The sequence below is a fragment of the Mesoplodon bidens genome (assembly GCF_964165515.1).
Source record: "Mesoplodon bidens genome assembly, chromosome: 1".
NCBI classification, from domain to species: domain Eukaryota; kingdom Metazoa; phylum Chordata; class Mammalia; order Artiodactyla; family Ziphiidae; genus Mesoplodon; species Mesoplodon bidens.
The window spans coordinates 230,036,818-230,054,971 of record NC_138176.1 but is presented as its reverse complement, the minus strand read 5'-3'; the positions used below and the strand labels follow the sequence as shown (position 1 = coordinate 230,054,971).

The 18,154-nt window shown below is 40.8% G+C and overlaps 1 protein-coding gene across 3 annotated transcripts in view; it reads left to right on the top strand.

The window, feature by feature from the left end:
• The first annotated feature begins 12,268 nt into the window (after nucleotides 1-12,268).
• The window catches only part of MAP9 (microtubule associated protein 9), a 33,163-nt gene continuing 27,277 nt past the window's right edge, over nucleotides 12,269-18,154 (top strand). For all 3 annotated transcript variants that reach the window (XM_081224789.1, XM_081224788.1, XM_081224790.1), the window contains exons 1-4: nucleotides 12,269-12,376; nucleotides 13,975-14,122; nucleotides 14,870-14,954; nucleotides 16,266-16,583. In XM_081224789.1, coding sequence (XP_081080915.1) covers nucleotides 14,048-14,122; nucleotides 14,870-14,954; nucleotides 16,266-16,583 — 478 coding nt within the window. In that variant the 5' untranslated portion in view covers nucleotides 12,269-12,376; nucleotides 13,975-14,047. The remainder of the gene's footprint in view (nucleotides 12,377-13,974; nucleotides 14,123-14,869; nucleotides 14,955-16,265; nucleotides 16,584-18,154) is intronic.

Sequence of the window (18,154 nt, the reverse complement as noted above, 5' to 3'; positions counted from 1 at the left end):
GGATGAAAGGGAAGAGGGGGAACCATTGAGAGACTAGCTGTAGGAGTTTTGACAGGCACATGTCACTCTAATTTCCCATCAGGAAGAAAAATTAACCAAAGGCTCAGCCTGCCTCCCCGGAACCAGAATAGGGCCTGAAGCAATCGTGCAAATTTGCAGCCAGCTCACAAAAAAGAGAGTTGATAAATGGAGCTCAGGGGCAGTGCAATTCACAAACCTGAAGAGTTATAAATGATAACTAACGTCCAAACATATGTTGAGGTAAGGCAACAAAGAGGATCTGAATAGAAGGCAGAATTGCAGGAAACAGATTTCAACAAGTAGATTGCAATCGCCTTTAAAGCACATGAAAAGCAGCAGAACTTCGACAATGATGCACTTGGACAAAAAGGGCGTATGCGTTTTTTCCTGAATATATTCAGGAAAAAACGCATATGCACTTTTTGGCCAACCAAGCAAGCGGGTAATGCAAATCCGCAGAACAAAGAAGTCTCACTTCCCACTGGTCAAAAGGGCCATCCGAAAAAATTGTAAAAACAAGAAATGCAGGACAGACCATGGAGAACAGGGAGCATTGTTATGCTGATGGGCGGGGTATAAATTTCCAAGAGCCACTCTGGAGAAGTGTATGCTGTTTCCTAAAACATCTAAAAAACAGAGCTACAGAACATAGGGCGCTTCCACTCACGGGCATATAACTTGTGAAGACTAAAAATCAAAAAGAAACAGGTACCCCAAAGTTTAGGGCTCCTCTGTTTACAAGAACCTCGACTTCGGTACACCTTAAATATCCCAGGAAAGAGAAAAATGGATAAAGAAGTTGTGGTACTTTTGTACAACAGAATATCACTCAGACATGAAATCAATGTCGTAAGACCAGTAGCAGCATAATGAGTGGATTTAGGTACAATGATTCTAAGTGAAATAAGTCACACAGAAAAAGAAACTTATCATAAGATATCACTTATAGAGGGAATGTAAACATCGCTACACATGAACTGAATTACAAAACAGAACAGAGTCACACATTTAGAAAACACACTTATGCCTGCTTAAGGGGAAAGGTGAGGTGGGGTGATGCATAAAACAAGACTTTGAAATTAGCACAGATACCTATCTATAAACCAAATATGTAATAGAAAAGACCTACTCCTTGCTCAGTGAACTGGACTCAACACTCCCTATTCACTGCCGAGGAATATATATGACTAGTAAGAATCTTAAAACCTATGTATTGATATGTCACCGTAGGTGAATCAAGTGTGTGTAGAGTGGCATAAACACAGCAGTGAAACTCAGGTAAATGCCATTATAAAAATAAATATCAAACACAAAACACAAAGACAGTGAAAGAGAAAGAAATTCTTACAAAATTCGTTCAGGGGCTGTGATGCAACCCAGAATTACCACATCCACATCCACAGCTATATGAGACATAAGGCTGAACACTCTTGGGGCTGAGAGGATTGGTGTGGTTGGGTGAGCAAAGGCAGACCCTTTAAAGTAATTCTGAGTGCTACCCACTCCATGGGTCCCAACTCCTCAGGCTCAAGGGAATCTTCCTACAGTTAAAAGATGCATGGGAAACCCAGTGGATGGTACACCGTGTGATCTCGAAAGGTTTCTAAAATGCAATTCATTTTTCATCAACTGGTGCTCCAGTTCGCCATTTCAGCCACTTTACTAACAACCTCCTCACATGGAGAATCAGCACCTTTAACGTCCTGTTTCACACAGTTTCCAATTTGTGCGGAGGATGAATGGGAAGAAGGGGAACCAATTAGAGACTAGCTGTAGGAGTTTGGACGGGCACATGTCACTCTAATTTCCCATCAGGAAGAAGAATTAACCAAATGCTCAGCCTGCCTCCCCTGAACCAAAATAGGTCCTGAAGCAATCCTGCGGTTTTGCAGGCAGCTCAGTATAAAGCGAGATGAAAAATGAAGCTCAGGGGCAAGGCGATTCACAAACCTGCTGAATTACAAAAGACAACTATCGTCCAAAAATATATTGAGGTAAGGCAATGAAGAGGATATGAAAGCAAGGCAGAATTGCAAGAAAAATATTTCAAGAGGTAGATTAGGGTCGCCTTTAAAGCACATGAAAAGCGGCAGGACTTCGACAATGATGCAGTTGGCCAAAAAGGGTATATGCGTTTTTTCCTGAATATATTCAGGAAAAATCACATACTCCGTTTTGGACCAGCCAAGCAAGCGGGCCATGCAAATCTGCACTGCTAAGAAGTTTCACTTCCCAACGCTCACAAGGGTCATCTGATAAAGGTGTAAAAACCAGAAGGGCAGGACAGGCCATGGAGAGTAGTGAGCCCTTTTACGCTGATGGGCGGGATGTAAATTGCCAACAGCCACTCTGCATAAGTGTATGGTGTTTCCTAAAACATCTAAGAAACAGAACGACAGAGCCTAGGGCACTTCCACTCAGGGCTGTATAACTTGGGAAAATTAAAAATCAACAAGACACAGCCACCCCAAAGTTTAGGGCTGCTCTGTTTACAAGAACCTCGACTTCGGTACACTTTAAATATCCCAGGAAAGAAAAAAAAGGATAAAGAAGTTGTGGTACTTATGTAGAATGTAATGTCACTCAGCCATAAAATCAATGTCATAAGGCCAGTAGCAGCATAATGAGTGGATTTTGGTATGAAGTTTCTAAGTGAAATACGTCACACAGAAAAAGAAACTTATTGTAAGATATCACTTATAGAGGGAATATAAACATGGCTACACATGAACTGAATTACAAAAGAGAAAAGAGTTACACATTTAGGAAACACACTTATGCCTGCTTAAGGGGAAAGGTGATGTAGGGTGATGCATAAAACCAGAGTTTGAAATTAGCACAGAAACCATTTCAAAAACCAAATATGTAATAGACAAGACCTACTCCTTGCTCAGTGAACTGGACAGAACACCACCTATTCACCGAAGACGAATATATCTGACAAGTAAGAATCTTAAAACCTATGTATTTATATGTCTCCATAAAGGAATCAAGTGTATGTAGAGCAGCATAAACACAGCAGTGAAAACCACTGAAACTCTATTATAAAAATAAATTTCAAAAACAAAACACTAAGACAGTGAAAGAGTGAGAAATTCTTACAAAATTCGTTCAGGGGCTGTGATGCAACCTGGATTGACAACATCTACACCCAGAGCTGGATGAGACATAAGGCTGGACACTTGGGGCTGAGAGGATTGGTGAGGTAGGGAGAGCAAATGCAGACCATTTAAAGCAATATTGCGTGATATCCATTCCAGGGGTCCCAACTCTCCAGGTTTAAGGGAATCTTCCTACAGCTAAAAAATGAACAGGTAAACCAGAGGATGGTACACCATGTGGTCGGAAAAGGTTTCTAAAGTTCACCTCGTTTTTCCACTTCTGCTGTTCGTGTTGGCCATTCCAGCCGCTTTACTAACAATCCTAACCCATACACTAACACATATCCAAACACGTACACATACACTAACCCTTTGTCATAGTGTAACCTGTACCCTAAATCGAACCCATTCCCTAACCCTAACACTAACCCTAACGCTAAACCCTAACCCTAACCCTAGGACTATTCCTAACCCTAACCCTAACACTAACACTAACACTAAACCTAAACCCTAACCATAAACCTAACACTAACACTAAACCTAGACCCTAACCCTAACCCTAACCTTAACACTAACCCTATACTTAACCCTAAATCCTGACCCTAAGCCTAACCCTAAACCCTAACCCTATCCCTAACCCGTACCCTACGCCTTACCCTGAACCGTACCCTAATCCTAACACGTACACTAACACCAACCCGTGCCCTAACACATACCCTGACCCTAACACGCTATTGTACCCTCACCTGTACGCTAAAACTTACCCGTTCGCTAAACCTAACCCTAACCCTAATGCTACATCTTACCCTAACCCTAAACCTAACCTTAAACCTAACCCTAACCTTAACCCTACTCCTTACCCTAACACATACACTAATCCTAAAGCGTACACTAACACTAACCCCTACCCTAACACGTACCCTGACACTAGCATGTTTCCATAGCCTCATCAGTACCCTAAACCTTACCATTTGCTAACCATAACCTTAACCCTAAACTTAACCCTAACCCTAACCCTACACCTTACCCTAACCCGTACCCTAATCCTAACCCATACACTAAGACTAACCCGTGACCTAACACGTACCCTGACCCTAACACGTTTCTGTACCCTCACCTGTACCCTAAACCTTACCCTTTTGCTAACACTAACCCTAACCCTAAACCTAATCCTAAACCTAACCTTACACCTTACCCTAACCTGTACCCTAATCCTAACCCATACACTAACACTAACCTGTGCCATAACACATACCCTGACCCTAACAGTTTTCCGTACCCTCACCTGTACCATAAACCTGAGGAAACCGTGGTAATGAAGCATTGCCAGTGGAATTTTTGCCTTATTCAAAGTGACCGAAGAGTTTCCAAAGTGGATTCAACCCAATGTGTGAAGATTCTGAGATGTAGCATACAACAGACTCCCCCATGGCCTTCAGAGAGCAGCTCGTAGGATACACATTTTACACATCCTTCACTGTAGGCCATGCTACTGTGCTCAGTGTGGTGAGTGCTGGTTTCAAGTGCCTCTTGTTAATATGCCTTTTTGTGTCCTTAAGGGCGCCCCACGTACTTGACTTCCATTAGATCATCCACCTAAGGAGAGGGCTCGGCACGTAGAATTCCCTGCAGTTCCCAGAAAGCAAGCCCTACTCTCTGTGTAAGAGACAGGTCTCCCCAGGTAACACTAAAGACTCGGCCTTTCAAATGATTCCACCAGTGGTCACCATTCCCAATGAAAGCTGCCCTCGGCAAAACTCCTTTGAGCAATGCCAGGGCTCCACACAGAGTGGGAATTTCTCCTTCTGTAACATTACCTTTTTCTCACCTGCCAGGAAGCAAGTCCCTTCAGATGGCATTTCAAAAAGGCTTTCTGCCTCACGAATAAAAGTCCTTCCCCTTGGCAGTTAGAATGCTTTTTCCTGTCATTCTCAGTTAAATTCCACAGGGAGGAGGGTGTTCAGCTTAAGCTATAAAATCAGCAGAGACCAAAGCCCTATACATAAAGCTCTTTCTTGAGCCAAGCACGAAGTCCCTCTCCACTGAGATCGTTGTCTTCTCAACCATCCTCCTTCAGTCTAGGAAATCTCACATATATTTTACCAGTTGGATAACAGCCTTTCATGCAAACTAAAGGAATTTGCGTCTACTCACCCTAGGAAAGTAAACTGAGTGCTTCTCGTCTTTAGGCTGAAGATGAAGTGTATTTCAGAGCTCTGCAACATTTCACCCACCCATCCTGCTTCCTCTGGTGGGGACTCCATGACAGAGACAGTACACCGTGAGTGAAATCCCGTTTGTCTCCATGTGACAGGACAACAAAATTTACTGTTCCGGAAAGGTGCCTTTTTACATAGAGGAAACATTGTGTAGCCAACACAGGCTTGCACCTCCTACCTGAAGGCAGCTTTGAACTAAGGAGAGGAGACCATTGTAGTGCCGGCTTGCCGGGCGAATAGTAGCCTGTTCCATTGTGACTGAGGAGTCTCACATTCCGAATCAATACAGTGTGTGAAATTTCTAAAATCGAGAGTGCCTCCGAATCACCCATGACCTAAGGAGAGCATCTCGCAGGATACACATTTCACAGAGTGTTTGCTTCTACCGGGTACGTGAAGATGAGTGCATTTTTCAAGTGGCTCTTCACGTCTTGCTTGGACTGTCGATTTAACAGAGCTCTCCAGGTACTTGACCTCTACATGGTCATCCCCCAAAAGATAGAGTGCTGATCCTAGACTTTCTCTGCAATAGAGTGTATGCAAGCCAGAATTCTAGCATTATTCCAAAGTGCCCAAAATGTTTCAATGGCTGAAACGATACAATGTGTGAAATTTCTGAAATCTCGTTTGCATCAGACTCCCACTTGGCCTTCGGAGTGCAGCTCGTAGGACACTCATTTCACACAGTCATCACTCTAGAGGATTCTACCTTTTACGCTGAGATGAGTGCTTCTTCTTATTTTCCAGGTTTTCCCTTTAACAGTGGTCCCCATGCACTTGCCTTACATTTGATCCTCCACCTAAGGCGATAGCTCTGCACCTAGACTTTCCCTGCAGTATCCAGTAAGCAAGTCCTAGCCTCCATGTACGAGAGACAGGTCTAACCAGGCAAGATTAAACTTGTCCTTGCAAATGCTTCCACCAAACGGTCAACGTTCACAATGAAAGCTACCCTCGGCAAAACTCCTCTGAGAACCCCCAGGATTCCACGATCAGTGTGAATTTCTCCTTTTGTAATATTATCTTTTTCTCAGCCATCTGGAAGAGAAGGCCCTTCATATAGCATTGAAGAAAGATTTTCTCCTTCTGAAAGGAAGGTATTTCTTTGTGGCAGTTTGAAGTTTTTTCCCTACCATTCTAAGTTAAATACCACCGGGAGGAGGGTGTTCAGGTTAGGCCCTAGAAGCAGCAGCGACCAAAGCCCTATGCCTACAGCTCTCCTAGCGTGATCCACGCATGATAGTCCATCTCCACAGAGGTTGGTGTCTTCTCAACCATCCTTCTTTTGGCTTGAAAACTCACATATATTTTACCAGTAGGACACCAGCCTTTCAAACAAAGTAAAATGCATTTTTCTGTAGTTACCCTAGGAAATTAAGCTGAGCGCTTTTTGTCATTCGGCTGAAATGAAGAGTGTTGTAGAACTCTACAGCCATTCTCACACACTGCTCCCTCTGTGGATGACTCTTTGACAGAGACTCTCTGACAGAGACAGTACACAGTGCCTGTATTTCCCTTCTTCTCAATTTGAAAAGACAAAAAATATTTTCTGGTCGAAATACAGATCTTTTCAGGCAGTGGAAGCACTTTCTAGCTGACTCACCCTTGCTCCTCTTACAGATATAAACTAACGTGAGGAAACCGTTATTGTGTAGGTCTGCCAGAGGAATTGTAGCCTTATTCCAAAGTAAGCAAAGAGTTTCAAAAGGTGAATGAATACAATGTGTGAAGTTTCTGAGATCTAGCATGCATCAGACTTACCCATGGCCTTTGGAGAACAGCTCATAGGATACACATTTCACACAGCCTTCACTCTAGACGATTCTATCATGTACGCTGAGATGAGTGCATTTTAAAGTGCCTCTTCTTAATTTGCCAGGTTGTCCCTTTAACAGGGCTCCCCATGCACTTGACTTTCATTTCATCATCCACCTAAGGAGAGGTATCTGCACCTAGTCTTTCCCTGCAGTACCTAGTAAGCAAGCCCTTCTCTCCGTGTAAGAGAGACAGGTCTAACCAGGTAACACTAAGGATTCGGCCTTTCAAATACTTCCGCTAAACTGTCAACGTTTGCAATGAAAGCTGCCATTGGTAAAACTCCCCTGGGCACTGCCTGGTCTCCATGCACACTGCGAATTTTTCCTTCTGTAACATTACCTTTTTCTCACCCACCTGGAACACAAGGCCCTTCACATAGCATTGCAGAAAGGCTTTCTGCTTCAGAAAGGAAACTACTTCTCTTTGGCTGGTTGTACGCTTTTCCCTCTCATTCTCAGTTAAACACCACAGGGAGAAGGGTGTTCAGTTTAGGTCATAGAAGCAGCAGATATATAAGTCTTACACCCACAGCTTTTCTCTCATTATCCAAGTGTGAAAGTGCGTCTCCACAGAGGTCAATGTCTTCTCAACCATCCTCTTTGTGGCTAGGTATACTCACATATGTTTTACCAGTAGGACACCAGCCTTTCATACACACTTAAAGGCATTCGTCTCTAGACACACTAGGAAACCAAGGTGAGCCCTTCTCGTCATTCGGCTGAAGACGAAGAGTATTTCAGAGCTCTGCAAACATTCTCACACCCTGCTTCCTCTGGTGGGGACTCTTTGACAGAGACTGTACACTGTGAATGAAATTCCTTTTGTCTCAGTTGGAGATGACAAAAATATTTACTGGTTGGAATGTGGGCCTTTTAATAGTGGAAACACTTCCTAGGCAATTCAGGCTTGCACTTCTTACTTGAAGGCAACTATAAACTAAGCTGAGGAAACCTTTGTAGTGCAGGCTGTGAGACGAATAGTAACCTGTTTCCAGTGTGACTGAAGAGTTTCACGTGGTGAATCAATACAATGTATGAAATTTCTGATATCTAGCATGCATCTGAATACCCATGGCCTAAAGAGAGCAGCTCGCAGGATGCAGATTTCACACAGTAATTGCATGTACCAGCTACCCTAAGATGAGTGCATTTTTCAAGTGACTCCTCTTATCTTGCTTGGCTATCCCTTTAACAGGGCTCCCCATGCACTTGACTTCCATTTGATCATCCACCTAAGGAAAGGTCTCTGCACCTAGACCTTCTCTGCTATATACAGTAAGTACGCCCTACTCTCCGTGGAGGAGAAACAGGTCTAACCCGGTAACACAAAGCCTCTTCCTACGAATTGTTTTCACAAACGGTTTCACTTGCCATTTCATACCGCCCTTGGCAACGCTCAGCTGAAGATCACCAGACCTCTAATTGCAGTGGGTATTCCATCCTTCCTAATATTACTCTTCACTGAAACGTCCGTGCCTGGCCTTGGTACACATGGATGTGAAGAAAGGCCTTGTACATAAGAAAGGAACTGTTTCTGCTAGGAGGGGTGAAAACTTGTGTCTTAACCATTCTTGGTCAAACACCTTATGGAGAAGCATTTCAACTGTAGCCCATATAAGTCTCGAAAAGACCAGTCCTTCCCCAATGCTTTCATCTCTCGGTCACTGGCCTAAGGTCAGTCTCCCAGTCTTCGGTATGTTCTCCCATTCCTCCTAGTAGCTTGCAAAACTCCGTATGTTTTACCCAGTAGGATGCAAGCCTTGCAACAGTCTTAAAGACATTCACTTCTAGTTACCCTAGGGAATTAACCTAAGTCTGTCTCTTCATTTAGCTGAAGATGCAAGAATATTGCCGAGCTCAGGAACAATTCACGAAGTCCTACTTCATTGGGGGATGATTTTTCTGTTTTGTTTTGTTTTGTTTTTTTACAGAGAAGGTACATCATGCCTGAAATTCCTTTCCTCTCACTTTCAGAAGACACATAGGATTACTGCACAGAACACAAGCCTTTTCAGGCAGTGGAAGTGTTTTATCTCCCAGTCACATTTGCATCTCTTAGCTGGATGCAGTTGTAAACTAACACGGGGAAAAAAATCACACTGTAGGTACTTGTTTGAATTACAACTTCTGAGTTCGAATTATGAGGAATCATGCTTCTCTTGCTGTATTCATGTATGTCTGCTTAACAGCCCAAAAGAATACATACTGCTATATTTGACTAAAGATGGCCAGTGTAGTTCATCATGTTTGTCTTTCTTCAAGATTCTGATATTCACCTTCTATAAGCTTCTTGCTGTTCTTCTCCCACAAATCGGCCCTGGTATTGATTGGTAAGTGCACTTGAATCTGGGCTCTTTCTCCTATCCTCTGACAACATAGGTATTCAATGTTTAATGCAAGTATAATCTTTATCAATTGACACCCAGAGGGATTTGCTTTTGTAGCATACTTCTCAAGATGTTAGACACATGCTGTATGTTTTCAACCAGCGCTGCCTGTGAGTTCAAGATCAATTTTCTCTAACTGCCAGTCAAAAGACATTAACAATTTGCCTGTTCTTGTGAAGGCAGGGAAATTTTGAAGAGTCACTTTTCATTTCCTTCTTGATCTGGAAGTGGAGCTTCTCACTCCCCTCCTTGCCTCTCAGATAGAACAGTGTTAGCCTCCATATTCATAGACCATTTCCTCTGCTTAAAATTCTTTCTTATCTTCTAAATCCATTAATCAACTTGAATTCACTTTCTCTGTGAAAACTCTTTAGAACCTCCAGGAAGAATTTTTCTCTCTTGAGAGCTTCTTATTTTGTATTCCTATAGAGAAATTCTCACAGTGTACAGTCATTATGTGTTTACTCAGCCTTCTAGCTCTCTCTAGTCTACAGGATCCCCAGGCAGGGACGTAGTCTTCTTTACCTTGGAACTCACCAAATCTGACCCAAAATGTTATGGGTATACTTACTTATTGAATGAATGAATGAAGGCAAAGTTTGGAAATGAAAAGAGTAGTAAACTCAAAAAAGGTTGCTAGGCAAATACTTCTGTGATCAAATACATATTAGAAAAGTGAAATATAGGGAAAATGTTACATAAGCTACTGAAATTTTGTCTGTTGGAGTGTTTTCATTTTCTTAGGTGAGTATCCATGAACTTTTATAGGAATGTTTCAAAAATTATTTTTCAGCTTTAAATGCTATTTGTTTATTCTTGATTTCATTCATTCATTCAGCAGTTATTTATTGCAAACTATACATCAGAAAACATCATGTTATTAATTCAGGTTTATATAATGTCATTATTAACATATTATTATACTGAAGCTACCTGAAAATATTAATAAAGTGCATGATATTCTGCGCCTTAACATAATAGTGGAAAGACATTGTGCTTTAGGGCTTGTAAGAAATTAACTAGTTCAGGTTAACTGTCTTATTTACTACAGCTATGTATGATATAGCTTTTATATCCTGTATTAATTATTTTGAATGAAGTTAAAAATATAAATCTAGTGGGTTCTGTAAAAAAAGATAGACTCTTTCCTTAAAGGCTCTTTTTATTAATATCTTTTTGAATTGTATTTTCTTAAGCCATATCTAAGTGAAAACTATATTAGCCAAATGGATGAAAAAAATGAACAGAGCATTTTGAATGAATATAAGTATTTCAACATAAGCAAATTAGTACTCACATATAAGGAAACTGTGGACATTGTCCTTTCTTTGTAGACACAGGTACTATGATGGAATCATATTTGTTGATTAATAACTTATATGGGTCAGAAAGTTAACAGTAAGTGGTGAATGAAAAACCTTTGCTGCAGACATCCAAAAATGTTTGAAAACATCAAAGTTAAGCAAATGTTGATCAAAATGAGTTTTTCAAACAAGGACAAGTTGAGCATAAACTGAACATGGTATTTAAAAAATTGCACTGCACATATTGTTAAAAGCATAGGTTGTTTTTTACACTAAATTTCGTATTTCTTGTTATGCACATTTGGTTTCTCAACACATTGATTTACTAAACTTATATCTCAATGTGATTTGTTTATGAATAATTGTTGAACAAGTGAAAATAAATTTCAGAGTCAGGGGAAAAATACCGGCAACAAGTTTAATTACTTGTCATTGAATAATAACTGCATTCAGACAATTTAGGATTGAGCTTCTTCTAAATTAAAAAAAAAGTAGAAATCCTTGTTATTTTAAAGTCTTTAAAGAAAAGTCTTTGTTTATTTGTTTAAGGATTACCTATGCTAATTAAGTGATGTTGATTTTGGTTACCTTATCAGCACACAGTCCTCTGCCTATTAGATCATTTTGTGGACTGGTTTGATTTTAGCCAGATTATCCACTGAGTACATATACAAAGCGGGGAACTTTACATTAAAGAAACACTCGGAATGGGTTTTCAGCTGTGTCGACAAGGGGTGACTTCTATCCAGGCCCTTTGTGGCTGAGTTGCACAAAGAGAGTATCTAACATTGACAGAATGCAATCCCAGGCACTCTTCCAAATATTCCATCTGCATGATTTCATTCAATACTGACAGCAACGCTCTTAAGTTGGCTATTAATATTATTATCTTTATTTATTTATTTTACAAAAGAGGAAACTGGGGTGTCCAGACGTTAACTTGCACGACGTCACATGGACAGAGGGAGGTGCACCAGGATTCAAACGCGCAGTTGGACTCCTGAGCCTGCAAACGTCTCTATCTTGCTATTCTGACCCGTCTGTCAGTGCACTAGTCCGTTAGTGCACTACCTCGATTCACAGAACTTCATGTCTCTAACAACTGTGGCAAAACGATGGATGTGCTTTGTGCGGCTGAAGATCTTAACGCCACTGACAAGCGCCAGCTCTCAGCGCGCAGGTGGGAGCTGGACAGGTCCTGTCTCCTAGGTAATGACTGAAGCACAGGCGGCCGATAAAGCACCCTTCTCCCCAGACCCAGAAGGCTGATGTCATTTCCTTCGTCTGGGCGGTTGCACCAGTGACACGGAGGGCTGTAGGGCGGTGTTAGGTACCCGAGAGACCTGCGGCGCCGTATGTCACTTCCTCCCGGAGACGCTGTTTCCTAGCAACTGCTTCCCACCTCCGTTCTTAGTACCGCCTCCTCGCTCACTGCAGAGTTGGTCTCTGAGAGCAGCCAGGCGCAGGCCCAGGAGACGGGCCAACAGCTGGTTCCTCCGGTCGCGGGGAGACATCCGCAGGAATGCAGTGAGTACAGAACGCGGGACTTGCGGGTTGTGGAGAATCGGGGCGGAGGCGGCGCTCGGCTGTGCACCGACCTGGCTGGTGGCGGGTGCTTGGTTGGCCACGCGGGGCAGAGCGGGCAGGGACAGGGCGCCACCTGGCCGGGTCGGAGCAGTCCACCGCCCCGCGCTGCTGAGGGCGGCGGGGAGAGTGAGCAGCCTCCTCCTGGAGCACTGGAAACGTCCACAGGACCATTTAACAGAGATTTTAATGCAGTCCATCGCAGAAGCTTCTTTTTGTTTTATCTAATAGTATTTCAACACTTGTGAGAGGGAAGAGTGGCTGGAAAAATATCACTATTTACGATCTTTTTCTTTCCCAGCACTGTATGTAAACTTAAAAAAAAAATGGTTATGTTCTTAGTTATGTACACTAAGTCCCCTACCTATGAACCTTCAAATTGCGAACTTTAAAAGATGCGAACCTGCATTCTCATGTCCAATCACGTACGTTAGTTCATGTGTATGGTGTACACTGTCACGTGTGTGCGTCCTCTACAAGTGGTTGTGCTTTTGTGTACTTTACAGTACTTTATAGGGCACAGTAGTTCGGTATCTTTATTTCAAGCCCAGGATCCCCGGGAGCAAGAGGGTAGATAGAATTGAAGGCAGCCAGGAAGGAGAACATGTGCCATCAAAGTCAGGCGTGAGTGAAATTGCAGCTCGCCCTCCGTCTCCTATTGCTGACAATCCTTCAGCTCTACCGTCTCCCTCCTCCTCTCCCTCGTCCAGTCAGTAACTCTTCTTGCCTGTTCACTTGATGCCGGCCCCCGTATGCTAGTTGTTGTACTGTACTACTGTTGGGTACCTAAGCTAAATTTGTTGGACTTACGAACAAATTGGACTTACAAACACAATCTTAGAATGGAACTCACTGGTATGTAGGGGACTTCTGTACTTCAGAGGCCCCCAACCCCAGGCCGCAGACCGCTGTTAGGAACGACGAACTGGACCGCACAGCAGTGGGTGAACGGCGGGCGAGTGAGCGAAGCTTCATCTGCCGACCCCTATCGCTCCCCATCGCTTGCATTACCGCCCGAACAATTCCCCCCACCCACCATCTGTGGAAAAATTTTCTTCCACGAAACTGGTCCCTGGTGCCAAAAGAATTAGGGAACGTTGCTGTACTTTATGCTGACAATCGTCTTCTTTGTAGCCTTTTAAATAAGTATGGCTGTTTTGTAGGCTATATTATACTTTTTGAATGGAAGAGAGGTGAAAAAGTTTCTATTTCAATTGGCAACAACCTATTGCACTCATTATTTAAATGAGTGCAATAATTGTAAAACTTATTTAGGATAATAAAATAGTTGTAGAAATATTTTTGGATAACTTCAGTTTGAATTTTATTTTTCTGAAAACAAGTTTGTTGGTAGAATTTGCTTTTTCTTTACAAGAACTCTGTTTATTATTCTGCTACTTAAAAGTGAAGATATAACTCAATGTTCATATGATGCTTTTCTGGTTTTAGTTTGGCTTTGGGGTCAGGGAGGGAGTACTAAGTGTAGTAATGGAAATTCTCAAGCATGAAAAAAAGTCTGATTTGTTTTTTATATATTTCAGCCACCATCAGAGGTTGAATTATCCCTATCATTTGTTAGCCATTTTATAAAATTAGAGAATTAAAATAAACACTATGTCTGATGAAGTTTTTAGCACAACTTTGGCATATACAAAGAGTCCAAAACTCACCAAAAGAACTACTTTCCAGGTAAAGTATTTTTATTTTGAATGATTTTACCAGGTAAACACTGTATTAGGAATATTGGACTTGAAAGTGCTTCCATTCAATACAACAGTCCTATGTAAAGCTGGAGTAAATCTATGTTTCTTTTGAAATTTTGTAGATGATTGTATTTGGGCTCCAGTATTACCAACTCTTCTGTGTGGCTTTAAGACTACCAAACTAAACTCAATACTAGGTTCTTACTATATTAAAAAAGTTAAATTAGCTTTTAAAAGTTGAATAGCAGCTTCTAATTGCCATTTTCATATAAAAATTGTTTTTTTTTTCCCCTGGTGTAACATTATAACATTTAGGCTTTCTCTGTCCAGTCACTACAATTTTGAACTCAGCCTCTAAATTTGCAGTATTGATTACATCTGTTAACAGCAATATGCTGAAAAAAAAGATCATAAAGAATACCAGTTTCTTCCATAATGCCAAATTATAATGAACCCTGTCTAAATTGAGTCCTTCAATTAATTTGCTTGGTGTTGTCTGTCTTCTTTAATTTAACCCAAAGCTCCATGAGGAAAGGAATTGTCTGTGATGCTCTGCATTGAGTCTTAGGGTTGGGTGCATGGCATAAGGTAGGCTTTCAGTGAATATCTGTTAAATGAATGAAACTTAAGTTTTAAGGCAGTTATTAATCAAGCATTATTTGTTTAAAGAATGAATTCAATATATGAGACCTCCACATTTGGGTAGAAATTGATTTTAATTATTTCATTTCAGGATGAACTAATAAAAGCAATTACAGCTCGCTCAGCCAGACAAAGAAGTTCTGAATACTCAGATGACTTTGACAGTGATGAGATTGGTATGTGTGAACATGGGAAAGTAAACACTTCTTTTCTTTTTGCTTCTTTAGTTAGGTTTAGCCCAACTCTGCAAAAAAATCACTATGTTGAAATAATACTTATGAACTCACAGGTTTTATATCTCCAACTTTTTTCTTTTTTCTTTTTTTTTTTTTTTTTTTTTGCGGTATGTGGGCATTTCACTGTTGTGGCCTCTCTCGTTGTGGAGCACAGGCTCCGGATGCACGGGCTCAGTGATCATAGCTCACGGACCCTGCTGCTCCGCAGCTGGTGAGATCTTCCCAGACCGGGGCATGAACCCGTGTCCTCTGCATCAGCAGGCGAACTCTCAAACACTGTGGCAGCAGGGAAGCCCTCCAACTTTTTAATGAGTAAAAAGCCACTCTTAATTTTAAAGAAGTTGTATGATTGTCCTTGGTTTTCTTCTGAATGTGTGTATGAAAATAAAATTTAACTGACAGCAGATTTGCTTGTTAGTGGTAAACCACATTGGAGATAACAAGTTCATCTTTAAGGTCAACCCTATAAGGTAATAAGTAGGGCCCATAGAACTAAACTTTGTGCACGTTAGGATCACTTTTATAATGCTTTTTTATAAATCAAGGGTTTTTTGGCTGTGAAAGGGAATCAGTTTAAAAAACCCAGTATATCAGTACTGTATGGTTAATTTGGTTTCTTTTGATTATGTAAAATATTAATATTTTACATTTCAGGATAAACATACAAAATTCTAAACTCGAAATTCAGTGTTTTATACTTTCAGTGAATAACTCTCAATGTTCTCTGTAAAAGTAATCAGAACAATAGTTAAATCATTGCTTTATAGTTCAGTTAGCATTCTTTATTATTCTTCTCATAGTAAAATCTAATACTGTGGTATGGATGGAATTGCAGTTCCAAAATTTTTATGAAAAAACATTACTAGCAAATTCTTCCATTTACAAATATTATTGATTTTATGAAGTTTTTGAAAAAAATAGAAAAGATTTAGAGTCCAAAATCTAATTTAAATGTCCATGGCTGATTATTACTTTGAAGAACTTTTGAAGGACTTTTCTCAGAGCAAGCATAGTGCTTGGCTTGACAAACTATTCATACTCAATAAGTATGTTTTGAATAAATTAATGAAACTGAAATTTTTATTTTACAAATGCCAGTAAAACCTGCCAAAGTTAGCTGTTTTGTAGGGCTGCAAATCTATTCACAGTTGTAAATTCATTTCCAGTCTTTAAGGTAATCTTTTTGATTGATGTAATCTTCAAAACTTTAAAATATACTATTGAAAATATTTTTTCTCTTCTATTTTTCAGTTTCCTTAGGTGACTTTTCTGACACCTCAGTAGATGAAAATTCAGTTAAGAAAAGGATTAATGATTTTCATATATCAGATGATGAAGAAAAGAATTCTCCAAAACTGTCTTTTTTGAAAACCAAGAAATCAATGAAGGATGTGAGGAAAGATGAGCCAGTCGTCTCTATCAAAAACGGTGAGATGGCACCTGATGGTGGTAAAGGCATGATTGTAAATCCCTTATCTGAATCTCAAAATAAACAACAAGAAACTGAAAAAGAGAAAATTAAAATGGCAACGAAACCTAAAATTCTTCCAATCAAAAGCGCATCTTCAGGTAATTTGTTAGGTTACTGTAATTGCATTTCTTGAAAATTTATTTTAAGGTAATCAGTCACAAAATACTTTTATATGGTAGCTAAGAGATTCTTTTAAATTTTTATTTATTTATTTATTATTTATATTTGGCTGCGTTGGGTCTTCGTTGCCGCTCACTGGCTTTCTCTAGTTGTGGAGAGCGGGGGTTACTCTTCATTGCAGTGCACGGGCTTCTCATTGTGGTGGCTTCTCTTGTTGTGGAGCATGCGGGCTTTAGTAGTTGTGCTGCATGGGTTCAGTAGCTGTGGCTCACGGGTTCTAGAGCACAGGCTCAGTAGTTGTGGTGCATGTGATTAGTTGCTCCGTGGCATGTGGGATCTTCCCAGACCAGGGAAAGAACCCGTGTCCCCCACACTGGCAGGCGGATTCTTAACCACTGCTTATGGTGGCTAGTAGATATTTAAGAAAAAAAATCAGACTTAACTTTTCAATTTTACCGATATAAATAAAAATAATAGAACCATAGAGGAAAACCATAATTCTGATGTCCAGGTGTACATTCAGTATTGTTTCTCTGCTACTGCCTGATAGCTGGCCAAAGTACCTTCAGTCATCCACAGCTGTGGCTCCAAAGCTCCTGGGTTCAGCCTTGCTTAGGCCTGTGAGCTCCAATTTTGTTTTTAGCAGTGGAACTACAATGGAATCTTTTCTAATCCATCTCACGCTCCACACATCAGGATTATAGCAACATTGGAGCTAGTCCTTAAAACAATCATTTCCATACAGCCATTTGCCAGAATATTTTTGGCATTTGTATATTTGAAGGGGGTAGTGGGGGGAGGTGTTGTTGCTGTCATTGTTTAAGCCTCCAGACTTTCCTTAAGAAAAGAGAATCTCCATTTGGTTTCTCTGTTCCCCAGGAAAATCCACTAAAACTCAATTTTCTGTGAGGATGTTCCTGGTGTGATTACAGTAGTTTCTCCACAGTTCTACTGAGCTCTGTGCATAGTGCAGCAGAGATGGAGTGAAGCAGGCACCAACTGCTGTGACATCCCCTGGGCTGTCATGCAGAAACAAGGGCATAGAAGTTTAAGGATTTGGAGTCTTCCAGTCTTTTTCTGTTCTATAGAAAAAAAAAATAGTAGTTGATGCTAACCTTCACAAAAACCTCTTTCCTCCATATCGTCATTAAATATGGTGCTGGTAAGTATTTCATACTTTATGTAATAGCACTGGTAACCTTAGGCAGAGCTATAGTTCAGACACTCCTTTTTCCACCCCCACAATTCCATCCACTTTCAAATGAGGAGAAGATATGAGCAAGCAGGGATACTAGGGGAAAAGCTACTGCAAGTTAATTATGTGTGACCTCAGCCGTAGGGTAAGTCTCACTGTCTTCATGGGGGGGTATGGGGAGGAAACCTGCTCTCCTTTCCTACAGAATTGTTTTAAGAATCTACTGAAGTATGTCTCAAACTATAAACTTCTACAAAAGTGTAAGCACAAGGCCTAATGAAACAGAATTAACTTGCTAAAATGTACCTTCCCAGTGTACTGAGTAAAATCAAAAACGGGGAGAAGGGAAATGTA